The sequence below is a fragment of the Lactuca serriola genome, chromosome 6, assembly GCF_051521515.1.
Source record: "Lactuca serriola cultivar US96UC23 chromosome 6, Lser_US96UC23_V15, whole genome shotgun sequence".
NCBI classification, from domain to species: domain Eukaryota; kingdom Viridiplantae; phylum Streptophyta; class Magnoliopsida; order Asterales; family Asteraceae; genus Lactuca; species Lactuca serriola.
In genome coordinates this window covers 13739395-13767386 of record NC_136413.1, presented here as the reverse complement: position 1 = coordinate 13767386, position 27992 = coordinate 13739395, and the positions used below count along the sequence as shown (strand labels likewise).

The 27992-nt window shown below is 34.3% G+C and overlaps 1 protein-coding gene across 1 annotated transcript; it reads right to left on the bottom strand.

Moving 5' to 3' along the window:
* Nucleotides 1–22723: 22723 nt before the first annotated feature.
* On the bottom strand, nt 22724–25663 carry LOC145057884 (uncharacterized). Its single transcript, XM_079005801.1, has one exon. It carries the CDS (start codon nt 25382–25384, stop codon nt 22958–22960), a length of 2427 nt encoding a protein of 808 aa, XP_078861927.1. The 5' UTR covers nt 25385–25663; the 3' UTR covers nt 22724–22957.
* Between the last annotated feature and the right edge of the window lie 2329 nt (nt 25664–27992).

The window sequence follows — 27992 nt, the reverse complement described above, 5'->3', positions numbered from 1 at the left end:
TACTTATTTCCCATATACTTTTATATATATGAATATGTAACAAAAGCTTAGCATATGTATGTGTATGACTGTATGCACCGTATTTCAAATTTAGGTCAAAGTAGTGCAGGAAAATTTAATTATTAGCTTTCCCATTTGTCAGGTACATTTTTTTTTGTATAATTGTATCTATTCTATCTTTACGTGGCTTTAAAAAAGTAACAAAGACATGATGAAATTAAATTTTGTAATCATCACACTTACTTTTTTTAATTTCACCATATACATATATAGTATACGTTTTTAAACAATTAAAGTTTTATAGACTTATATAGTCATGTTGAAAGCACAATCATTAAATAGCTGATAAATTTGTTAGTAAAAAGCCATAAGTTGGTTATGCCATTCCGAGTACGTACTATGTGCTAGAAATTTGGGATAATAATAGACTTGAAAATTGTGAGAATTGTGTATACACTTTTAGATTAAAGTATTTAGGTGGTACTCTCAATGTTTAATCAGATAAAACTCAGAAATGAAAGCAAGAACATAGAATCTGGGTGTTATGAATTTCGTGTGTACCATCAAATGAAGACCAAAAATTACTTAAGTAACATTTTCATCAGAAAACTATCACCAAACAGTTGTATGTCTGAAAACTGTCACAAAAAACAGTTTGATGTCTGAAACATGTCACTAATCCGGGTTATTTATATAAGGGTCAAAACAAAGTCAAAAACCGGGTTTATTTCCAAAAATTCAGATTTCTGATGCATTTATAAAATTCAAAAATTATTTATATAAGGCTCTGCTCCTTGGACCCCGCCAGGGGCTGCCGCCCCTTGGACCCTGCTCCCAGGGGCGCTGCCCTTGGACCCCCGTTCGTTTGCCCCTAAATAACAGTCTACTTTAAATCTTGAATGAACTTAAACAAGTGTGCATTTCGCACATTCCTTAGTTGTTTAAGACTGGAGGGTGTGAGAGGGACTCTTCCCTCACTTTTAGTGGGCCATAGCCCCATTTCCCTCACTTTCCTTTCCCTCATCTAAAAGCCAAGGAATTGGTGGGAAGTCATTCCCTCACTTTTTTTTAATATATTTTATACATATATTATACTCATTTTGTAGGGAATTAAAAACCATGAATTTTGATATATTTTTTTATATTTTTATAATAGGTGTATAATTTTATAAATATTAAAAAAGATAAAAAGAAAAAAAAAAAAGCTGACCAATAGCGTGGGGAGAGAGAGTGCGGCACCCCCTCCCCCCACCTTTTTTCCCGCGTTTCTTTCCCTCACCCACGGAGTGGTGTGTAGGAGTGAGGGAAGCTTCCCTCACCCCTTTCCCGCACCCACTCCGTCTAGCCTAATATTCATCAAGATTGATTTTTGGTCAACAAGTCAATCTATTACACTTAAATACACATTGATGATACAAAATCACCAACATTATGGACGAGTACGTGGTTTATGTGGCAACACCCATGGTCCATAAACACCACCTCGGTGGATGACGGTTGTGGTCATGACTCACGATCACGGCCGTTTAGTTCAAGATGTTTTGTGGTGTGCGCAACAAATCACAACAACCAATGGGGAGAGAAGGTGTGTTTGACTCGTTGACTAGTCGTTCAACGACTCAAATTAATTTTTTTTAAAATTTTAATACATTTCAACTATAAATACAACCCCATACAATCATATTTTTCACATTATTATTATCTTCCTCTATTTACATATACACAATTATCTTGTCAAAATCCAAATACCATGGATCACAATCAAAATACCTCACCAAGTAATCAAAATTGCAATCTCGATAATGTTTTTGGTTTAGATACAACTTAACGCCAATACCCAAATATGAAATCAGCTCAAGGTGATTTTATGAACTTGATCCAAGATGGTTATCCTATCCCACAAACTCAACTTTTTCAACAATCATACCAATTTTCCCATCCTATCAACAATCATATCCACAAAACTTGCAATCTGCTTTCATATACCAACAATCTTTCCAAAAACAACAATAACCTTCACTACGAAAACCGTCACCTAACCAACCTTCACAATCACATTTGTCACCACCAGATTCTCTAGATTTTGTAGCCAAAACACAATTAAAATGTAACGCCCGTGAATTAAGACTATACATTTTAAGAATTATATCAATTATAAGTTATAAATATTCATTTTATCGAATAATTAAATCATCGAATGGGATAATCGTAAATAAATAAGAATCTTTCGTACACAATACGAGTTGTACAAATGATATTTATATAGTGTGTACATGTTTTATGGGCAAATATTATGAGCTTATAATATTTGTATAAAACATTGTTATAAACTTAACAAATTACGATAAATAAACGTTTAAAATTAAAAGACTATTTAGGATAAATAGTCTTGATGAAAGTTGTAGTCGAGATGACGATTTTGTGGGTATAAAGAACACTCAAATTTGAATTTGTATTTTGATCTTTAAAAATTTCACGTTCAACCCTATACGACTAAGTGTGTAGTAAAATATGAATCAGAGATAGGTTTCTTATTACCCTAATTAATCTAAATGAAAGTCGTAGTAATCAAAATTACGAAGTGTGCATATAAAGAACATTTACATCTGACTTCGTATGAGGAAATTATGATTTTTCGAAGTTTCGGTACAACATAGTACAACAGTGTGCGACACATAAATTGAAATGAAAAACAGTTGACTGTTAGCCAAAACAATGTAAATGGGAGTTGAAGTACTTGTAAATACGAAACCATCGATATACAAAACGTCGAGAATGGAGTTCATTTGAATAAGTTATGAATTTCATACGATCTTTTACAATGTAATCTTCGTAGACTGTAATTTAAAATGGAATGAGAATTAGTCAATGAAGTCTAAAGGAAAGTTGTAGTACTCGTTGATAGGAACACATGGATATAAAGAACGTCGAAAATAGAGCTTATATGCGAAAGATATGATTTTTCGAAGATTACTAAATTATTTCAAACAAGGCTAGGATCCATATTTCGCTCCTTGATGTGAAGTGGATTGGCCTAAAATCACACCAAAAAGCTATTTAGGTAGACAAACACTTTTCAATCTTAATCTTTATAAGATTCTTAGATCTTTCGAGCTTTATTGACACCATGTCAATAGCATGTTGATCTCTTGTTATGCACATTTAACATTCATGATTGGATTAGCCAAGGATCATGAATCCAAATGGTGAATCGACCATGCGAAGCAACATGATATTCATCTTGGATTAGGTGTGTAAGCCAATAACTAAATTGATATATAATTGAATTAAAAGCAAAGTCCTTTTGGGGGGCTACCCCTTAAACTCGTAATTAACAAAATGAATTTTGTAGATAGATGTTGATGTATTGTTCTATTATAAGATTAATAATAGCAATAAATACTTTATTAATATATTAATTATAAATAGTATTATTTAATTAATAATTAATCAGAAACTAATTGGAATTAATTGGATTAATTAAAAGTGCAAGGACCTAAACTGTAATTGTTTAATAGTTAAACAAGAGAATGATTCTAGAATGCCAAAAATGTGGAGCCTTTTTAGAGTTCTGGATTAATCTTTATGGATAATTGGGAATATTGATAATTACCTAATTTGAGATACTAGTATTATATTCAAATTAGGGTTTCTAGGGTTTCCTAGAGCCTTAGTAATCCTGTTGACAAATAAAGTATTTATATGTATCACATCAAACTACAAACATTGTGTCCACATGGTTTCCTAATATATATGTAAGACTAACAATGCACATTTAAGAAACACATGCAGACGCAATGTTTTGTAGTTTGATGTGATACATATAAATACAATTTTACCATACACACACACACACACACACACATATATATATATATATATATATATATAGACACACACACTTTTGAATTTATATGTTCTTTTTTAATTCCATTGACTACTAGTCAACAATTAAATTTTAAGACGGTCCTAATCTTTTGTTTTTTAGTTAATCTTATAATTAAAGTGACTTTATCTTTTAGTATAAATGCTAGTTTGTATGTGTTTAAAATCAAATGGAATGAGCAACAAAAATAAGGAACGAATTATAAATTTTTTTGGAACTTTAGGTTCCACGATGTGGGGAAGGAACTGTCACGTCGTGGCACACAGAAAAAACGTGATTTATTAAATTATTATTTTAAGTTCTTGGCAGCGAACCACGAATTGGCCAAGAAGAGACCACGAGGTGGCAATGAAAGTAGTCACAATCCAAGTTCAACATCGACCGAGCCCACAACATGGTGGAGGACCAGGCAAGACATGGCGAAGAATCAGATCTACAAAAAAACCTTTTTTCAAGTATAAACATATTCAGTTTTAACCAAAACAAGTCTCTAGACCTTTAAAATGATTTAAAACATAAAACCTATACATACAAACCCTAACATACTTGTCAAGACAAAGTCTAAATGTAATAGAATTGAGTTAACAATACGCTCTGATACCACTGAAGGGGTTCGAGCCTAGTCATAGAGCAAATCAAGACAACAGAAGCAATAATAAATAATGATCTATAGACTCGAAAAAAACGAATTAAACTCAAACTATCTATCCAACTTAATGAGAACAAAAGAATGAATTATACATTTGATTTCTTTTGTATTTTTTTTTTGAAGAGCCAATTGATCAGACTTGAGAACCCAACGTAGATTTCCTCTCTTGTAATCGCATCCAAGACACAAATAAGCAGTAGATCTGAAAGTACCATCGAGAATCAACATGAAACTAACTCAAATCAATGAATCTGATCATCACCACGATGTGGCAGAAGAGGTGCCCTGACATGGTATCGAGACTTTTAGGTTTTATCGGGGTTTCTCAAGGGTTCTGAACTTTTGTAGTAGAGAGGTATTTTTCTCACACACCAAAACCGGATTTGGAGCCCTCTTTATATTAGGAGGTGATTTGAAACTCTAAAGATAATTACCAAATATAATAATAATAATCTTTAGAATTTAAATCATTCTGGAATATTACTAATTACCTTATTTACTATTAATTAATTAACAAAATAAGTTCCCCATATAAATATCTTTTCATTTCTACTTTATTTGTTCTTGCATGTAACCCAAAAGGACACTACTATTTGTAGTAATATTACCAGGTTGTTATGGCTATGGGCATTATTCTCCATCAGTTCTCTTGTGAGAAATCCTACGGATTTAAGTGTGAAATTAATGCCTAACAATGAGATTCCTACTTCACAATTAGAATATTCTAAGGCTATTGTTAGTTTGATGTGTACAATGACAAGTACCAGGCCTGATATTGCTTTTGTTGTGGGAAAATTAAGCAGGCATACTAGTAATCCTAGTGCTCAACATTGGCAAGTAGTTAATAAAGTGTTTAAGTATCTCAAAGGAACCACGGACTATGGTTTCAATTACTTAGGAATTCCTTCAATCTTAGAAGGTCATTCGGATGCAAGTTGGATAACCAACATAGATGACCATTCCTCAACTACTGGTTGGGTTTTCTTGCTTAGGGGAGGTGTTATTTCCTTGGCTTCCAAGAAGCAAACATACATTACAAATCCTAGGTAATTTCTTTTAAGGTTATATATATATATATATATATATATATATATATATATATATATATATATATATATATATATATTAATTTTGTTGCAAGATGGGTCGTTACGCGGGGTGTAACTCATTAACTTAGACACGGTTTTTCCTTGAGTACTTTAGGCGTACCTAGAGTACGCATGGCGTACTCGTGCTGAATGCACACCCTAATTTTAGGCTCTTGGACCATATTTAAGGACCTTAATCTCTTGGAAACCCTTCTTACTATCAGCCACCACCTTCTCTTTCATCCCCCATGAAACCCTAACTCCATTTTGTGAGAATCTCAAGCTTTTGTGTGATTTTTGGTATGTTATAGTGAAGAAGGAGAACTTGGAAGGTGTCCTTGGAGTCCATAGCTTATAAATTCAGACTCTACTCTTGTTCATCATCTTCTAGAAGGTATAAAGCCTCAACCTTTATGATTCTCTTGCATAGATCTAGATTAGCTTAGGTTTTGGCATATTTTGGTCCCAAGGGTTGGCTCTTATGAGTAAAAGTTACTCTAAAAGCTTAAGTTAGCATTTCTTGATGTTTCTGAGGTCCTTATTGCATAACAATTGAATCTTGTTAGGTATATTTCAACCATGCATGAGTTGTTGACCATTTTGTGAGGTTAAGAAGTTAGAGTTTGGTTTTGGGCTTCATTAATTCATGCAAAACCATAAATTCAGGAACTTTATGATTTTGGGACGTCCATTAGGGTTAGATCTGAGTTTTGGATGAGTGGTCTTAAGGAAATAAGCGCTTAATATGATTTTTGGAGACTCGGTGAGTACGCCTATCATAGGGTGGGAGTACGCAACGCGTAGCGTATGGCTGCCCTGTTTTCTGGCTGGTACCTCTACGCGTGGTGTAGAGGAGGGGTATGCATGACATACTCCCAGAAGCTCATTTGGAATATTTTGGGCCTTGGGTCATTATGGGTTTTGGGTCATGGTTAGTTGGGTTAAGTGTGAGAATAGTAAAATGGACTTTTACCCTTAGTATGATAGAATACGATTTGGATCATTAATTATGGGATATTAGTATATTACCCTAGTTATTAATTAGGATCGATCTTTGATATATTCAATGTGAGGAGTCGTGGTAGAAGTAATTCGATTGTGTGATTTGTTTTTCATCAGATTGAGGTGAGTCTCCTCACAATATTTGCGAGTCGAATACCCTGATGACGACCTGTTGATTTATGTTTATAGGATTCTAGTTGTCTGTGTGACTCTTGCATGTACTGTATATGTTTGTATGTATATCGGGCGGGGCCCGATGCCAAGCGGGGCCCATCGTATGTTACTGACAGATTTGTACTAGGCGGGGCCAATTGTATGTATGGTATGTGGTATTTAGGGAAACTCACTAAGTTTTGTGCTTACAGTTTATGTTTAAATGTTTTTTAGGTACTTTCGATTCCAAGGGGAAGATATTGGGCTGATCGCATCACATCCACTGATGATTTTCTGCATGATTACTCTAATTTGTTTTTGTGGTTTTGAGGATATACATTTTCTGCTATGATGGTCTTTTGGAAACAATGAAATGAATGGTTGATTTTTATTATTAAAAATTGAATTTTTATCCTCTAATTTTTTTGTAACGTCCCATATTCACAAACAAAATTTCCATTTTTATTAAGGTAAAACTTTCTAATTTATTGATCCATTATTTAAGAAAAACCATTTATTCCAGATTACATTTATTAAAAATCAAAGTATCATAGAAAATGCGAAATATGCGATGTTGCTGATGAGTGTATACAGTCCCGCAATCACCGATGATACCTGAAACCATAAACAACTGGGTAAGCATAGACCTGGAAAACGTGTCGTGTTGTGTCGGGTTCGTGTCGTGTCAAGACATTAAACGGGTTGAGAGTGCTTGACCCTAACCCGACCCGTTTAATTATCGTGTCGTGTCATATCAACCAGTTTATTTTCGTGTCGGGTTTCGGTTAAGGTTTAAGCCTTATAAATATGTTGCGTTATACCGGGTTGAAACATTTTAAAGGTTGAAAAGTAAAAGTCATGGAGGAAAAAAATGAAAAAGTGAAATGCTAGAGTTGGGAGGTGGAACGTAAAAAAAAATTATAGTAGTAAGTAAGCAAAATGGAAAGAGTTAGAGTTAGGAAGCAAATGAGATTGGTAGTGAGGAGTAAAATTAAGTCACTTGACATTTAAAACACAATCCATTCATATATTTTGCATTAAGTGTTATACATCAAAAACAAAAATATTTAAGGTCAAATTTGAATAATAAAGAGTTCAAAAGTCAAAATTGGACAATAAATATGGTACAAAGGTAGTAGTAAGTTTAGAAAGCAAAATGGAAAGAGTTAGAGTTAGGAAGCAAATGAGATAGATAGTGAGGAGGAGTAAAATTAAGTCACTTTGAAATTTTGAATTTTACTTTTAGTTCTTGAATTTGGGCCACTACAAATGTATAAGATGGAAAATATTTATAAAAATATGATATATATATATATATATATATATTTCATATTTTTATAAATATTTTTCATATTATACATTTGTATATTTTTATAAATATTTTCCATATATATATATATATATATATATATATAGAGAGAGAGAGAGAGAGAGAGAGCTAGGTTCAAATGTTTCTAGAAAATAATGTGTGCCTAAATGAACCAATGAGAATTCAGGAATAATAAATCATTAAATAAATTAAAAAAGGGTATAATGGTAAACTTACTATATCTAATTATGGTAAAAATTAAGTCAATTAATTTCTCCTTAATTAGTTTACCCTACAAAGCCAACATCCCTAACCATCGACGGCTTCCTCAAATCATTGATACCTTTGTACCTTAATTTCCACCAGAAATCGATTCATACATCCGAGCACCACCGTCGGCCTTTTATCCGCCATCATGACAGCAACTTCTAGATCCTCTATTCGATTACTCTTCTTCCCCATCTTCATGTTCGTCGCCTTCCATCCACCTGATGCCTCCATGCTTACAGATGGTGGCAAAAAATAGATTGATTGAAATAGAATGCCTGAAAGATGTTCGATTAAAGTCGTCAGAATAAGATTATGTCTTTCTTTTCATATCTGATTTTGAGTTTTTGAGCCGACAATACTGAACCATAAGACAACTATTGAACAACAAGACCACAGGTTTGATTTAACGTTTATGTCATTCTTTTTAATCTATATTTTTTGTCTTTGGTTCTTAGTTAATGCATATACGATGACATATACTACTCTAATTTGTATTTGTGTTTTGGTTTTATTAAAATAATGGATATAAATAACACATACTGAAGTGCACTCTATGTGTTTGTGTTTATGCCTGAGAGAATACAGAATGACAACTAAGACTAATGATTGATAACTATATGAATTACAATAGCAGGAAGAGTGAAGCAATGTGGTTAAGAAGTTGGACGATCCTCGAGGGGAGTCGTTCATCAGGTTTGTTTTTCTTTTTATCTGCAGCTTGATCTTGATTTCTCTTATTGATAATCAACCTCCTATCCAAGAAATTATTCCCCAATCTAAATCCGTAGAGACACACGATCATTTCTAAATCAGTGGAATTTTTATACATTAATTGTTTATCCCATTCTTAAAGAACCAGATAGTGAGAAATATCAATTCTTCTCTTTGACTTTTGAATAGATACTTTGATTATAAAAGTCTAATTCAGTAATTGGTTTGGAATTGTTTTTATACTTGTTCTTCTATGTTTTATTGTAGTGATTTTGAATATAAAAGTCAATTTATGTTAGAATCTTGTTTTGCTTATACTGGCTTTAGTTGTTTTGTTTTTCTAAACCATTTGAATTGAGTAAATTATATAAAAAAACTAAAAACTTCTGAGTTTTGTAGATAATAAGAAGAAAACAAAAACTAAAAGTCGGTGTGTATTTTTTGTGGTGATGTAAGCAGATCATGTGTTTCTTTCAAATATTCATGATTCAGATATTCTGTTGGAATTTAATGTATGTTAGGATGATGCAGAAATGATGAGGTAACTTATGAAAAAAAGATATGTGATACTGCATTCTCAAAGATGAAGAAAAACAACAATATTGTTTCAGAATTTCGGGATTCAACATCCAAAAACAGCAATATTCTTTCAGAATTAAAGAATTCAAGAAGAAAACATAGAGAATGAGAGTATTCTAGTAGAATGTTGTTATTTTTTAAGAATGTTATTCATTTTTGTTGATATTCTTTTAGAATATTTATAACTATATTAAAATGTATAAGACTTTTAGTTTGTAAGAATATGTATGAATTTGTATTTAAGTTCGGATGTATAAAAATATATTAGAATGTTTGTTATTTTTCAACATCTTATTCAAGAATCTGTTTTTTTCTTCAATAATATTCTATTAGAATAAAATTCTGAAAGAGTATCATTCTAACAAAAAATATTCTGATAGAATAAAATCGATAAAAATTGAAATTTAATTAATTAAAAAATTCAGATTTTTTTAAATTAGGAAAATTAATCATCCCTAAAAATCCGAAAATTTCCTTTTATAAATGTAGTTAATTGTCCAAAATACCCTTTTGCTAAAAATTGTGTGATTATATGATACATGTTACCCCATTGTAATATCATACACTCTCAAATCATGTCCATTGATTAATTTCATCCGTAGGACCAGATTTGTGCATTCTGGCACACAATACTTAGTAAAAACAAAATAACCTAAGCCTATATATATATATATATATATATATATATATATATATATATATAAGTAAACGGGTCATCTTCGAGTTGAAAGTCTTGACCCTAACCCTACCCGTTTAATTATTGTGTCGTGTCGTGTCAACCCGTGTACATAAACGGGTCAAAATCTCTGACCTTAACCCGTTAACTTGGTGTCGGGTTGTCGTGTCGTGCCAGATTTTGCCAGGTCTAGGTAAGCATAAAGCTTAGTGAGTTTCCCTTAAAATACCCCATACGATAAACATACAAGCATGTAGAGCTGTCGCTCTCCAGCCTTCAGTCTATCCAGAACGGAATACCAGGGTTTGTTGGCCTACCGCCTTAACCTAAACGCTCCTACAGAGCCTCCGTGCCTTCAGTTTACAACCAGCCCGCACAGGGTATGTTGGCCTACAACACAAAGCAGGACAGCCTCAACCCACCACCACCATATGTCGACATATAAACAAACAAGGATCAAGCAGTCACATAAAACATGCAAACAACAATCATACAACTAACTCCCACCTACTAGTCCTCTCACAGTACCCAGTCCCACTACCAGCTAACCTCCATGAAATACGTAACCATAAGTAGCCAAAGGTGAGATAGCCACCCGAACAGATGATCCTACTCTAGAGCCACAACCAACAAGGAACAAACAAGAAAGCCTAGACCAAAAGTTCTCAGACTAACCTACATAACCACAGAAGTCCCTAGGGCAATCCATCAGATGATAACCAACAAGTACAGATAGCATACCGATCCAACAACGCAATATAACATAACAACATTATACACACTAGGTACCGATCTAACAGATCACTACATCATAACAATATACTCAATACCATAATACAAATCTAGCAGATCACTACAGCATAACCGCATACTCGACACCAGAATACAGATCTAACAGATCACTATAGCATAACAACATACTCGACACCAGAAGATAGATCTAACCAATCACTACAGCCTATCAACATACTTGATAACAGAATATAGATCTAACCGATCCCTACAGCATAACAACATACTCGACACCAGAAGACAGATCTAACCGATCACTATAGCCCCATGTCATACTAAGTAGCAACAATCTAAGAAATGTCAAACTGTATATAATCAGAGGTGAGATAGCCACCCGGACAGATGACCCTATCCTAGAACCACAACCAAATAAGGAACAAGTAAGAGAGCCTAGATCAAAAGTCCTCGGTCTATCCTACGTGACTATATACAATCCCTATGGCATTCCTCTACTAATGGATAACCAAAAACTAATGGGCCGATATTGGTTCCTTCGACCCATAGTATAATTAGGCGAAACTCACCTGAAATGAAGAAACCCAAGAATACCATGATCTGATCCCTACTATACTGCTCGCTCCCGCAGATCCACTAACATCAGAACCATATAAAATCTTAATCAACAATCCAAACCCTCAAGTTTTACCTAAAGTTAAACTTGGTCAAAAGTCAACATGGTCAACAAAAGTCAAAGTCCAAGGTCAAACTGGTCAACAATCCATAAGTCAACCGAGTCAACCCAACCGAGGCAACTCAGTCGAGTCGACACTGTGAGCGTATGCGGAGCATACTCCTCTGTTGACCAGATCGAGGTTGTTGACTGCGTACGTTGGGCGTACACCTAGGTACGCGGGGCGTAGCTCCAAACTTCATTTTCTTCCCATAAAGTGCTTGATATAACGACTTAAGACATCCAATTACAGATCCAAGGTCAAAATATCACTAGGAATCATAAAGTTTGCAACTTTATGATGGGTTTTAGCCATAAGAATATCCTATGTGCTCATGTAAACCCTAATGCTTGGATCTAGGTTTCTCTATTGTACATGCAATTCATCCAAGACTTTAAACCCTAGATCTAGCATACTATTAATCATATTAACATAAGAATAGGGTTTAGATCTTACCTTGATTGTTTTGTTGCAATAACAATCTCAAATCCTCCTTGTAATGACTTTAGAAAGCTTAGAGTCACAAGTGTCACTCCTCTAATGGCTCACAAACACCAAGAGCAAGAGGATGAAGAATGAGAAGAGAGGAGGCACCCAAAAACGTGTAGAAACCCTAAGGAATCAGTTGGCCATGTTTTTGGTGCCCTAGGGTTCCTTAAATAGTGAGGCTATTAGGGTTATCTAACAAGGAAACCCTAATTTGATTGCTTAAGCCCTAAGCAACCCATAGACTCCCTCCTTAGAGGCCTTGGACGATTTCTAATGGGTTTCCCCATAGAATTCGTCCATTCCATCCTCTATGGAGTCCATTAGTCCAATATTCAACTATCACACAATTGACAGTTCTAGTCCCCTTTATTTAATTAATGTCTTTTAGCCATAAAGTTAATTCTTATTAATTCTTGACTAATATTAATAAAACAATATGATTTCTCCTTTAGTATATTATTCTCATAATATATAAATAAATCATAATTAATCCTCTATCTCCATAATTCATCCTATCAAGTTGCTTTGGTGAAGGCAACCCAAAAGGACCACGCACCATCGGGTCAAGTACATACCAAAATAGTTATGGACTTAGACACTAATCCAACAGTCTCCTACTTGGATAAGTCTAATCACTATTCTGCGTATGACTTCAGATCCTGATCTGCAATCGTAGCTTTCAAAAGCCATTGTCAACTCTGATCTTATCAGATACACGTCCTTTAGATAAGGGATCATATATTCCTCCATTCTAGATATCGTATAGACTGAGACATGGATTTAAATCATTCTCACTGTCTATGTGTTGTTTCTCGATTTCCGATTTATGACGACTGACAACAGACTACAATTGAACTCATCAAATTAGTCCCGGCTTTGCCAAGCACTTAGTGTCATCACTAAATCATCGAAGGGCCCACAGATATCGCTTTCATCCTACTTTGGATAAAAGGAACGGATAAACTTTGATTCAATGCTTGCTTGCACTCACTCACCGAATCACACACAACAATATGTTTTATAACACCAAGTTACTGGTGCGTTTACATATTATCAATGCGTAACCGAATCGCAAGATACAACTCACACATCTTGGTTTCAAGAATAAAAGATATTATCGTCTCACCAATCACTCGTGATAAAATCCATGAAGTGATCCAAGTGAGCGTGGGTTTAATCCAATGCTCAAACTCATATTCATAAGCACTCATGAACCTTGCAACAAACATTTGCTTATGTCTAATACACTTTAGACAATCCACACACCAATTCACGACAGTCTTCATTCATACCTACTTCCAACATATGAACGATTGTGGTTCGTTCGAATAATTTGATTGTTCTGAACCAATTTAATTATTCAGGAAGTCAAAACATGCAAAGTGAAACACAAGAATAATACTAATCCCATATGGCCCCAAACTCTGGGTATAAATAAAACATTTTATTTAATCACCATATTGATTACTAATTATTTGTTGTTTCGGATAATCAACTTCTTATTTGAATTATTACTACACTTGTCCCATGCTCTCAGCATGCACACAATGTTTACCTACGGTCCTTACTTTGTGAAATAGATCAAATGAACACATTTCCAATCATACTCATTTCACAACTCCCAATCTTTATCATAAGTATAAGAATATCAAATTCTTGTTACTTATGCTAAATTCTAACATTTTATGCAATGATTCTTTCGTAAAGTCATAGCTCAAAATCATCAAGACTTGGCCAATCTCTATCAGAAGCAATTCTATAGATATGATGTCTCTCACTCAAAGTACATTCCTTTGAACATCCTTATTGCATAAAAGTTTCTAATCTAGACATAGATTCTTAATATCCAACTCCCAATATGGAAACATTTCCATATTTTTCCATACGACAACTCATTCTTAATAGAATCTTATCTATTTATAATAATTTCGATATGGTCCATCCAATACCATACTTCCAACTACTCACAAGCGACCAATCCTCAGCGAACTTTGGATCATCCTTTGATAGTTGTTTAATTATATTAGTCAAGAACCGATTCTCGTCCTTTTTCCCTCTTAATGCGCCGGACATTTGGAAAATTTAAGAATGGTCAAATATTATAGCATCTGCAATCTATCTTTTACCCGAAGCGTATGAGACACGATGCATAATGTCTTACATAAAGATTTGATACTTTATCAATCTTCTGCCATAATATTTTATGTGCCACGTTCTCACAATTCGAACTATGTCATAATCATAATCGAAATTTGAGACCACACTATGTATCCTTGACTAAATTTATTAACATTCCACAACCTAAGCCTTTAGATTTGAAATGAAGCATAATATTTTCTCCCTTAATTATAGCAACACAACTATTCAACCCTTATGACTTTGCAAAGTATAACTCTTGTTTTCTATAATTAATATTGCTAACTTGCAATACTTTCCTTAATAATCATACAAGCACAACATTTATGCTCCCACTATCATGATGATTATTATCATATAAGCATAACACTTATGCTCCCACCAGCTTTGACATGTATCTAGAAACCAGCTTAACTTCCAGAAAAACAATACCTATTGAATTTGTATATTTCTAATACCTTATACACTTTTGTCTTAGATAGCTCATATGTGTGTCTAAATAATTCAGACTAATTTCCAAATCTCACAAATCGAATCATGGAAAAGGGATACCGTAACCATAATCGAATTCGAGAATACAATTTTCACAACCAATATCTTCTTAAAATCTCTCTTAGTGAAAGCATTTCCTCACAATCATTTTCATGAAGGAGGGAATCTTATGAAACTTAGATTTTAATGGTGTATGTGTTCCTATCCATGCGAATTTTTCAAAACCAAATTTTGCGACAAACCCAAACTCATATGGACCGAACCTTCTCAATCTTGATTTCTTGCCTTATGGTAACACGACTGCCCACCATGTCCTCAAAGTAGTTAAGCAGCTCACCCTTTCCTATCAATGTACTTTTCATTGATCAAAGTGCTTTCCTTTTATGCGTTCAAATGAGAACTCATAGAACTCACATGCATAATTAACTCAATTGGAACCGCATAGAAACAAGATAGTGTCAACACGATAGGTTGTAAACCTCAACTAGTGTGCTAGTGATGATCAATAAGGTTTATTCTTGATTAGTTCTTGAAACTTTTCGAGACCATTAAGACTCTCTCTGACTCCTTGACATATAAGATTCTCTTGTCAATAAACATTTCTTGACAAACAAATATTCAAGAGTTAGTGTAGCTTTTATCAAGACAAAACACTTCACAAAATCGGTCCTAGTTGGTCTTTGTCTTATCCAAGACATCACAACTTTCCACATTTGATGAATTTTATAAACCTTCTTAATACTTGTCACTCAATGTCACAATCTTAACTCTAAAACTTGTTTTGGAACGAAGTATGATTGACTTTTTGATTTAACCATTTCATCAATTCTTGATTCCTCTTCTTAGACATATAATTGCACTAAGACTTACTTAGAGGATCAATTGAGATATGGTACTTAATCATTAAGACCTATCATAAAACATAATAAAAGGTACTCTCCCTTCTTCTTAGAATAGAGAAAATTTTATCTTTCTGCTTACTTGATTCTTCTTATTCGTTCTGCTATTGATTTAAACTCTTTCAATCAATTCAGAATTACACTTAATATTTATACGTATAATCATATTTGCTAAACCTTTAGAAAATCATGACGAATATCTTTGTTACTCTTGTGGTGGACTTGATGAACACATAACCTTGTGTACTTGATCTCCTAGTCCTTAACTTGACACTTTGTCAAAGAATTTATCTAAATTTCCTAAATGTGAACGTTTTCATTCATCATACAATCCTCGTTGCATGATTCCAAGTTTCTATTCACTTGAAACTTGGGCGATGAGAAACTCTCCCTATTTGGTAAATTCTCGACATTTCCACAAATAACATAATTAAGAATCAAATCCATTATTGCTAATAATAGAAACATTCAAACATCAATTTTTCATACATGCCATTGCAAGGATAAATAAATAATATAAAATCAAATTTTATTTTATTGCAGGAAAATTTTGTCCTTACAATGCAATTCAATTGAAAACTATGTTAATACATATTTCTTAGCAATCTATTCTAACTCCAAGTAGTAGCTCAAAATCTAATCTTCAAACAATGCGATCGAAAACCATTTCTCCACGATTAGATTCCGCTCACTTCTTCCCATAAGCTTCCTCTCTTTTCTATGATCCTACAAAACATAAAATGTAATCTTATCACACCATGTATTAAGAATCTAGAATAGGAACTTAAAAGAGTTAGTTAATGGATTTTACCTAAAGCAAAGCCATACGTTTTAACTCTCCCATCTCTTAGATCTCCTAGGTAAATAGGGCAGCTTCGTCTCCAATGCCCCTTCTCTTGGCAATAAAAGCAAATTGACTCTTTTGGAACAGTACACAAAACTACTTCTGACTTTTCCTTTCTCTTATGATCAAACTTTTCGATCATGGCATGCCTTTCGTTGCCATTGCCTATATCCATAGAGGTCTGGAAGGAAGATCCACCAATCAACTTTGCTTTTCCAGTGCGCCAAATCATTGTTGATTCAGCAACAATAAGCATATAGGTGAGATTGATGAGGGTTACGTCGTGGTTCATCATATAGTACTCTCTTACGAACTCACTATATGAGTCAGGAAGTGACTGAAGAACCCAGTCAACAGCCAGCTTCTCACAGACAACAGATCCCAACATTCTTAATCTATCAATGTGTGACTTCATCTCTAGGATGTGTACACACACTGACTTTCCTTCTTCATGTTTACTTGCCAAAAGGGCTTGAGTGAGTTTGAACTTTTCAATCTTTTGAACTTGTGGGTTACGGAGAATAATAGAAGAAGGTGGAGGAAGTGAAGCATGATCTCGTGTTCCTCGATCGAGTCGTGGAATATCATCTTCATGTGAAAAGCTTGTTCCACGGGATTTGGGAAGACCATAATTGTCATACTGTGACATCTACAAAACGGGAGAAAAATTAAATTCAAGTTAGTTGATTGATTGAGTCCTTAATAAATCACCCAAATGAGATATTAAGGCTAGGACCCAACATAATACTCTACAACCTAGAAAAGGGATGTCGTAATCTAGTTGCAGAATATTTGAAGGTAAGTGAATGACGATTCACTAATTTCCACCATGAAATACGAAAAAGAAATTTACGTTTTAAATCTATTGAAAATTCCTAGATCTTTTGAGATTCATTGAACTTTTCAATGGCATGTTTAAATCTCGATATTCCCCTCTAGTTTGTGACTGGGATACCGAGGATCACAAAGCGGGTGTGAATAACCATGCAAACTTACATGGTGCCCCCACATGTTACAGTCATCTATTCGATGTGCCGGTTAACCACACACGCTCCACCGAACTATGACAAACATTGAGTCACCCTTTGCTACCTTTGCTTAGAGCCATTTAGTGTGCGGGTTAACCACACACACTCCACTAACGTCTTCGCAAGGGCACAAAGTGTAATTTCATGGAATTGCATCAATTCACTTTTGCCTAAAGTAACTAAGATTGAGAATTTTATGAAAGCATTTAGTTACTTTTGTACTTCATTATACTTATTATGGAAGGTTTATGTCCTATCCTACCCGTTCGGCTAATGACCCTTCACTAGTCAAGAGTGCGGTAGGTAAGAGTGGATACCCATTCAATCGCCATTTTATAGGCAATTTCCTTAAACACCCCTTATAGACCAGCTTCGTGAATGAGGCCAACTAACGGTAAGACTGACTTTTACTCATACATATATATTAGACTTTTAATGTTATATATAGTATAGGGTGTATTTTACACTTTTAAAATACTAGGTGGTCAAATTAAATAATTATACTTTTAATTTAATTAAATTGTAAACCAAAACTTTTATGGATTTATTAAATCTCTCTTAATTATACACTTTAATTAATTAATAAAATCATAAGGGTGTGATTTGAACTTTTCAAAACAATACTAGGGTTTTAGAATTTAACATTTCTAAATTAAACTTTTAATCAAGGCTCTGATACCACTGATGGGTTTTAGCCATAGGAACATCCTATGTGCTCATGCTAACCCTAATGCTTGGATCTAGGTTTCTCTATTGTACATGCAATTCATCCAAGACTTTAAACCCTAGATCTAGCATACTATTAATCATATTAACATAATAATAGGGTTTAGATCTTACCTTGATTGTTATGTTGCAATAACAATCTCAAATCCTCCTTGTAATGACTTTAGAAAGCTTAGAGTCACAAGTGTCACTCCTCTAATGGCTCACAAACACCAAGAGCAAGAGGATGAAGAATGAGAAGAGAGGAGGCACCCAAAAACGTGTAGAAACCCTAATGAATCAGTTGGCCACGTTTTTGGTGCCCTAGGGTTCCTTAAATAGTGAGGCTATTAGGGTTATCTAACAAGGAAACCCTAATTTGATTGCTTAAGCCCTAAGCAACCCATGGACTCCCTCCTTAGAGGCCTTGGACGATTTCTAATGGGTTTCCCCATAGAATTCGTCCATTCCATCCTCTATGGAGTCCATTAGTCCAATATTCAACTATCACACAATTGACAGTTCTAGTCCCCTTTATTTAATTAATGTCTTTTAGCCATAAAGTTAATTCTTATTAATTCTTGACTAATACTAATTAAACAATATGATTTCTCCTTTAATATATTATTCTCATAATATATTAATAAATCATAATTAATCCTCTATCTCCATAATTCATCCTATCAAGTTGCTTTGGTGAAGGCAACCCAAAAGGACCATGCACCATCAGGTCAAGTACATACCAAAATAGTTATGGACTTAGACACTAATACAACACTTTATTACCTAGCATGCTCAATAAGTGCTTAATCCATAAAAACCCAACATCTTAATGCTTAAAGACTCTTTATAATATGCATGGGACAAAACTAACCATTGGGACTCCATTTTTATGACTTAAGACCCCTCCCAAGGTCGGAAAGGACAACTTGATGGGTCAAGAACATGCCATGCTCAAGATTTAACATTTTGGGACCAAAAATCATCATTAAAACATCCATTTCTAGATCGATATGATGGAGGGATAAAGTTACAAGCTTTATACCTTCAAAAGGTTGCAAATAAGGTAGAAATCCCAGATCCAAAGTGCTTTGCTCCTCCAATATGAGCTCTACTTCCTTCCCTCTTCTTCAAGGCACAAACACACACTCTCTTAAGCTTGGAATAGCTTCACAAGGTGAATTAGGGTTGCAAGTATGCCCCGCATACGAGATGTACACCCAACGTACTAGTGTGTGCCCTAGTACGCTTAGTGTATACACATGGCGTACTCCCCCAATGCTAATTCATGAAAATGCCACTAGGGCCCTTTTTGCACTCTTTCTTGAACTTAGGGATCAAAATGCAACATAATTACATTATATGGTTAAAATTAGAAGTATCACATCATCGAAATGTTATATTTTGGGATGTTACAACAAACTCAGCAATGGAATCTAAGTTTGTTGTGTTAGCTATTGTTGGTAAAGAAGCAAAATGGCTAAGGAATTTATTATATGAGATTTTTATGTGGTCAAAGCCGATAACACCCATCTATATCCTTTGTGATAATGCAGGCGCCTTGGGTAAGGAATATAGCTAGGTTTACAATGGCAAGTCTAGACACTTAGGTGTTAGATATATTATGATTAGAGAACTAATCATGAATGGTGTGATTTCGGTAGAGTTTGTGAAATCGCAACAAAATTTGGTAGATCAGTTGACTAAAGGTCTGATAAGAGACTTATTGCACAAGTTTTTTATTGGGATGGGATTAAATTCCATTTAATTCTATAATGGTGGTATACCTAATTCCATTCTAATATGAAATTAAAAGTTAAACTCAAGTGCAAAGCTTACAATTATAGATTGGAACACATAAAGTATACATCCCAGGTATGTATTCGGTTCTGCAAGTTGACCAGGTTGAAGTTTACCTTCTTAATAATTCCTTTGATAAAATGTATGTGTGGATACATGAACTAAAGGAATTACCTACGTGATTGTGAGGTGCAGGCGCATTTCAAGAGGTTGGGGACTTGGCCTTGATACAGTCATAAGAGGATTAGGACACGGCTTTATAATAGCATCAAGTTGTATTTTGCTAGAAAGTTCAATAAACTATTATATATATATATATATATATATATATATATATATATATATATATATATATATATATGTTACTTTCAGGTATTCAGTTGGGTTGAAGGGTTCAATTCTTAGAACACCTTGATTCTCGAGTATTTGAATTGTTTGATACTAAAATGGTAATTCAATTATTTCGACATTTTCATTTATGTATCGATTCGGGTTGTTTGGATAATTTATGGTAGTTCATGAGTTACACTAAAATTGGGGGGGGGGGGGGGGGGGATTGTTGGTGATTTTAGTGTCATCAAACGTTTTGTGTAATTGGAACTAATTTGTGAGCTAAGGGGCTTATCATTTGTACTTTATATTATATATTTGGTGAATGCGGAGTGCATGTATATATAAGATCAAATTATAAGTCAGTGCGATAGAATTATGGGGGTCAAGGGGGCCATGCCCCTTGTAGGGTCATAGGGGCAATGTCCCTAGCAGGGTCCAATGGGTAGAGCCCCTGGCGGTAACCCCAATGACCGATCAGTGGGCAGGGTCGAGGGCCAGCTCTTTAAAAGGTCTGGAAATTTAAATTAGTTTAATACTGGAAAATCTGAATTCTAGTAGGTAGTTATAGTAAGATTGACAAATCTCGACAGTTTTGGAAACTATTGATTATGTCATTAGTTTGTGATTTGTTTAATTAATTTAGAAGATGGAAATCTTAATATGTCAAAGTATAAATGCAACCCCTCTATTGAGTCGTTAAGAGAAAAACCTTTCTTAACCCTCCTTCCTTTTAGAACAAACTCAGAACTCTCTAGCAATTTGACTTACATTTCTGTGCCCAGATTCGTGAGTGTCATTTTGGATTATCGTAGACTGAATTTTTTATAACCCGGACATAAGGTGAAAACATAAGTTCAGAAAGTGACCTTACAAGATCCATAAGGAATCCAGTTCTCCACCATGACCCTACTAATATTCCCCTAATATTACATTTCTTAGACTTTGTTATGCTAGTAGCTCGTTTACATTGTTAATATTTCAATATTTAGATATTTAAACATCAAGCAATTAATGATGTTTAAATTATGAATTAATATATTCTTGATACGATACTTTCATCAACGATATTATTAATATGTTTAATCTATGAATGATTATTTGTTATGAATTGCGAGTGGTCATGAATGAAAATTGATGTCAATATTGATAATATTCATAAGGATGAATACCCATCTTACAAAGAGTCAACTTCATATGTATTTAAAGATAGTGAATGTTGGGTTTACACAACCTCAAAATGTCATTTCGTGGATCGACGTCATTAGATGTATTTTGAAAATGAATTGAATCTATATCCTTCGACATGAGATATTTTCCAAATTAATATGCAATTATTATACAGTTGGGAGGCAGGCTCTGATAAAATTGTTGGTTTTCACGTTAATGACAATCACAAAATGTATAATTATAAAATAACAACATTAAAATAGTTAATCAGTATTAGATCAACTAAAGGACCATATGAGCAATATAGAATGACCCAAGTATATTAATGTAAACATTAACATTGATGTGCACTCATTTCGATGTAAGGACAAACTCTATGAAAGGCAGAATCGGTCTAGTTCCCATCTACGCATGAGTACGATTACGGTGCTAAGGTAGTGTCCTCGGGTTTAAGATCAAAACTCTAAGTATGAACAAACTAAATACCTTACATTTTACTCTAAGAACCCTAAATAACAATTATACTTTGTCCAAGATAGTCGTAAGGTCAAATAGATATCATGTCCCTTAAAGAGAGACATATTAGTTTTTCACCAGGGGCCAAGCCCATGTATAAACCACATGGTGAGAGACGTAGGTGCCAACCATGCCTATGTGTGTCAATTTTGTATCTATAAATTTATATGCATAGAGTTCGGGGGTCTATGTCTACTTTCTCATATTTGTACACTATATATACATAAATATCAATCATATACTCAGAAAATGTCCATTTTATAAAATGTTGATGCAAAAAATAATGTTATGGGATGAGGATGGTGCAATGAACTAAAATATAATTAAGGGGATAAAAAAAAAAACAACCTTGTATTGGGGATGCTCTCCACGTGTGAAAAAATGGCACCATCACTTATCTTTCAATAGAAATAACCCAAACAATGACACCCTTGTTAACAGAGGAGACTAAACAATGTGCATAAGAGTGAAATTTACAAAATGTTTATAGTTTCAAAATTAAATCAATCTGGTAAATAGCTCAAACGATGAGGGAGAATTTGGGAAATCTCTTCTCCAATTATCAATATTGTTAAGAACATCACTACACTTCTTGACTTGATCTTGTTTCTTTTCTATTCATCAAGCAACAATCTTTCAACAAAATACCCATTTTAACCTCAGAACTAAATAAACAACCCAAAAAATTACCCTTTTTTCTATAACAAACAAAGGTAGAAAAATCAAGAAAACAACCATCAGAAGCAAGAAAAGATTGCATTTTTATAATGAAGATGCATCAAACAAAACTTGATTGAGCACATCATCATCACCATTTGCCACCTCAAAGAACTCTGAATCTTTATCATCATCATCATCAACATCATCATCATCATTAGAAAAACCCCTTTTCTCAATCTTTGAATTAGCAGCAATAAAAATCAACTTCTGAGCTTTTTCAATGGAGTTTCTTGATTGAGTCTTCTTTGAAAATGACCAATTCCATTTGAACCCACATGAGGTGGCATGTAAAAAGATCAACCTCACTGCAACTTTTCTTAAAGATTTGAATCCAGTTAAATAAGTTTCCCAAATTAACCTGCTACTTTGTGGATTAGCTATTCTCATTTTACCCGTAATTGGGTCTCTTTGTTTCAACTGCACTGCTTGTGCATATACAGGATCAAGCCCTTCTGTTCTCCATTTCATAAGCTCCATTAAAGCAATATGAGCTTCTTCTCTTGAAACAAGTCTTGTTATAAGCTTATCAACATCCTTTTCTTGTTCAGAAGTTAAGTATTTAAAAGGAGGCAAGTATTTCCCACTTGTGTCTCTTATCAGATAAAACGGATCAAGTATGAATGCAGCTGCCCAAGCAGGGTGATAGTTTCTCTTAAACCTTTTATCGAACACCTTGTCTACATGCGCTTCATTGATCTGAAACTCCACACACCAGTTCTTGATTTTCGATCTAAGCTCTTCCCAGAGTGGCAAACACTGCCCAATTCGTGGCTTTTCTTTCTCGATTTCTTCAGCCATTGCTTTGATTAATTTCACTAATGAATGAACTGCCTCTAATTCTTTCCAAAATTGAGAATCCCTCATCATTTCTTCGACCTCCCTACCAACTTGATCCTCCATTGAAACTATCTTATACCCTTCATCAAGCAAAACCAATTGTAATGCTCTTGCTGAGATTAATATATCTTCAATCATATTAAACACAGGCTCGAATGCAAACGCATATCTTACGTCACTTCCACAAATGGGTACTCGCAACAACCATGCACGACTGTATTCTTGTAACTGATACTTGAGGAAAGAGTTCTTGACTTTAGAATTGGTGTTCATGAAGTTTGCTATTTTGAAACAATTATCGGTGACAATATTGAACAATGGGAGTTCTTTGCTAAGATCTTTAATCAAACCATAAACTCCTTGAAATTGGCAACAGAGATTGATCATCCAATGATGTTGGTTTTCGAGATTTCTTAAAGCTGTAGACTTGAATTTATCAGAAACAATCCCTACACATTGTTGCGAATTGTTGCCACAAATTTCACCAATTGTTTCCATTAAAACATCTTCAGCATACTTTGGGAAAACGTAACCACTTGTGAAAACAGCTCGTCTAAAAACACCAGTCCCATTTGGCAAATTAACAGATAAATTCACCAAATTTGCGAATTCACCTGGATGATGATTATTACTATTTGATTTCCACCCATCTGATGAGATTTGGAAGAACATGGCTTCCCGAATTCGAGCTTCGGATTCTCGTTTTGCCTCTTTGTACTTGGAATCGAGTCGTTCTCCGGCGAAGTCACTCCGGGTCACCGCTGGTAATCCGATTTGGTTCAAGAAACTATTGAATTTTGGGTGCTCCAAACTTGAAAATGGAACTGACCCACAATTTTCATACACCCAATCTGCTAATAATTCGAGTGATGAATCGATTTGGGACTTTGTTAAAGTTTGATATGGTAATGATTTCGGGCTCTTGAGCCTTTTCACACTATCTTCAAACATCGCCAGAGCATCCAGATCCTCCTTCCCGCCTGATAACATCACATGCTGCTGCTGAGAATACAATCCACCGCCGCTTGCATTCCCCACAGTCGCCGTCGGCAATGCTGGTACGGAACCATTCCGGTTCTGATAGGATACGTCGCCAGGAAATCGAGCCGGTTCAATCATCGCAACAGGAGCAGCCGAGTAAGTTGGAGAAGGGGTGGCGGAGCTGGTGTTAGCACCATTGCTACCGTCATCGTGGCCACTACGCTTGCCGGAAGAGTTACGTTTGCGGTGGTTTTGCTGTAGATGAGGCGAAGACGACGAAGTTGGGGAAGACAAACTGACGATTCCGATAGGTGAGATGGATGAAATCGGTCTTGGATTAGTATCAGGGTTATAATTCCGACAAGTTCCTCTCTTGAGATGCTCCGACGCCGTTCTTGATGGATTTGAGGCGGAGAACACGGCGGCGCATAAGGAGCACCGGAGCTTGACGGCTTTCGGTAAACCCGAATCAGGATTATGAACCAATACAGGCTCCAGATGAGCCCAATACCAAGCTCCTTTACCCTTAATTGCTTTTGTCCGTACCATCATTAATCCTTCATACCTTTTATGAACCTTCTTGACCGTCATCTCATCGGTTAACTCCGGTGGTGGTTGGGTGGTGGCTATAGTAGTCTCCGCCGCCATCATCACAGCAAAACCTTCAAATATCTTCTAAAAGATGACTTATTTTATGTGGGTCTTTGTAGAAACTGAATCTTGTAAGGAGGGATATGCTTGAAAGATCGAACCTTTTGTTCCCCATACCATTTTTCTCATGAAGGGCAAGAACTGGAGGTGGTCGTTGGTGGCGGAGGTGTAGCTCCGACGGTCTACAGGTGGGTCGTTTTCAGCTGAAATGGATGTTAAAATTTGGGGGAGTGAGAGGTGGTATGTGGGCGAATGAGGAGATGTCAAATAGGGGGTGTTAGGACACATTTTTAATAAAGAATGGGTACTGTTGCCTGTGGGGTATCTCTAAACTTAAATACTCCATAATTTTCCATTACATTATATTATATTTATTTATTTGTTTTAGAATTATTCATAAAAAGTATGTTTCTTTTGGTTCATAGTTTAAATGTGTTTTGTATTATAATCAAGTATACCATATAATTATTGATCAAACGACTATTAAAAAGTCTTTATGATAGAATTAACGTTTCAACTATCATTATATAACTGCTGATAAACAGTAGAGGAGTAAGAATTATAGGTTAATTATCAATATTAGTATTTTTTTTTAACAATCCATAACTATTACATGCTAATAGCACCTTTATTTTATTAAAAAACGTTTCTTCTATTTTGTTTGATTATTGGATGAAATATTTTTATTAGTGTATATGATATAGGTTAACTATTTTATTTATTTTAATGAACGAAATAACATTTATATATGTATTTAAAAAAAATTAAAAAGAAAAATATACCATATCTCTTTTTGAGAAGGTCATTTCTGTGATACTTTATGTCTCTAACTTTATTTTTATAGAAAAAAAATCTTATTTTAAGAATAATTATTTCAATAAGTTTGTTTAAATTCAATGTATATATACTCTTAGATTGGACAAAATCAGAGACAAATCTACAATGACATATAGAGGGTGTCTATGGACACCCCTAAATTTAGAGTTTTATTTATAAGTTATATCATAAACTCTAAAGGACATTGTTGGTAAAAGAAAGAGGACACCCTTTGGTATGGTAACAAAAATGAAAAATAAAACAATATTTTGATATTTCAGATTTGTCAACCATAATCTGTTATTAACCTTTAATATTAATAAAAAACAATTCAAGAGCAAAATTTTAGGAGCTGGTTAAGTAAACAATATATTTTTCGAAAATATAACAAGAATGAATATTTCAAACTAAGTCATCTTTAAATTGTAAAGGTAGAAATACTAGAAAACTTGTAAAGTGGAAAAACGAAAAACCTAAAAAAAAATTACGATTTTTCAGTGCCTTCGTCTTCCAAGCTCTTCGTCTTCCAAATTGGAAATGCTTCCTTCTGCCGCCGTTGATTCTTTGGTGTCGCAGACGATCACAACTTCGGGCGTCTCGGACCTCTGACGATTGCAAGTTGTCTTCAACAGTTCTTTGGGTGAATATTTTGGAGCACTGGTCATTTCCCAACTCCTCATCGCCACTCACATCAGATATCATCTCTGCAATCATCTGAATGGATTGTACCACCGTTCGCCGTCGTTGTCATTGCAACCGGCAACCTACGCTGCTTCCTCCTCATTCAGTTTATATTTGGGTAAGTCTTTCTCCCTTTAGAGTTAAGGTTAAATTGCATTTGCATAGTGATGGTCGTATAGTTTATGGTGTAAAGCAATCAGATGAAAAGTCATAGGGTACCTAAAACCTAGAAAAGTTATAGTCTAAACCTTTAAAAAGAAAACTAGCCTTACTTTTGTATCATTATGCCAGAAATAATGTCTTGTTATTTGTTTAAACACTTATAACTATCAATTAATTTACTTTCCAATTTCATTTGTTATACTAGTATATATTATTTGTTCTGACGCTTTATTTATATTATAGATATATAGCTCTATAAATATAGTATTGGATTTATTTGTTTTTTTTATGATTTATTTTGATTATAAATTAGTTTAGGTATAATGCTACCACTTTATTTAAAAAAAAGGCAAAATAGACACTTTATCTCGTGATTATGATAATTAACATTGAAACGGTAATTAACAACACACATTATCGAAACATACGATATTTGATTTATATATGATTGTCTAGTGTCGTATATTGATAAAGATGTGTTAGTTACAGATTTTTTTTTTAAATTTGACAACATGTTGTGAACAATTGTAAAAAAATTATTAGTATTTTAAATTATTTTGACCTTTGTTTGATAAAGTTAATAAATAATTGGCTAAGATGATATTAACGACAAACCGACCCGATAACCAAAAAATTATGATATGTTTATTTTATGATATCATTTAAACGGGACACACGTGAATGTGAATCCTAGATTCGCCACCGGACAGAGTAGAAGGTGTACCTTTCATGACACCAAAAAACCACATCCAGGTATTTGGTTTGCCGGATAGACCAGGAGCAAAGTGTGTGCTGCATCACTTAACACTAGTTACTCTTTCACAAACTTCAGGGGATATTGTAATTTAGTCTTCTTTTTTTGTGCAAGAATATAATAGTTTATTGTAAAACATGGAATAGTGAAATCGATTCATTATGGAATCCTTTTAAAATATCCTCTTTGATGAAG

What these genes read in the sequence shown, in the direction of transcription:
- LOC145057884 (XM_079005801.1), bottom strand. Translation starts at nt 25,384, where the DNA reads ATGATGGCGGCGGAGACTACTATAGCCACCACCCAACCACCACCGGAG.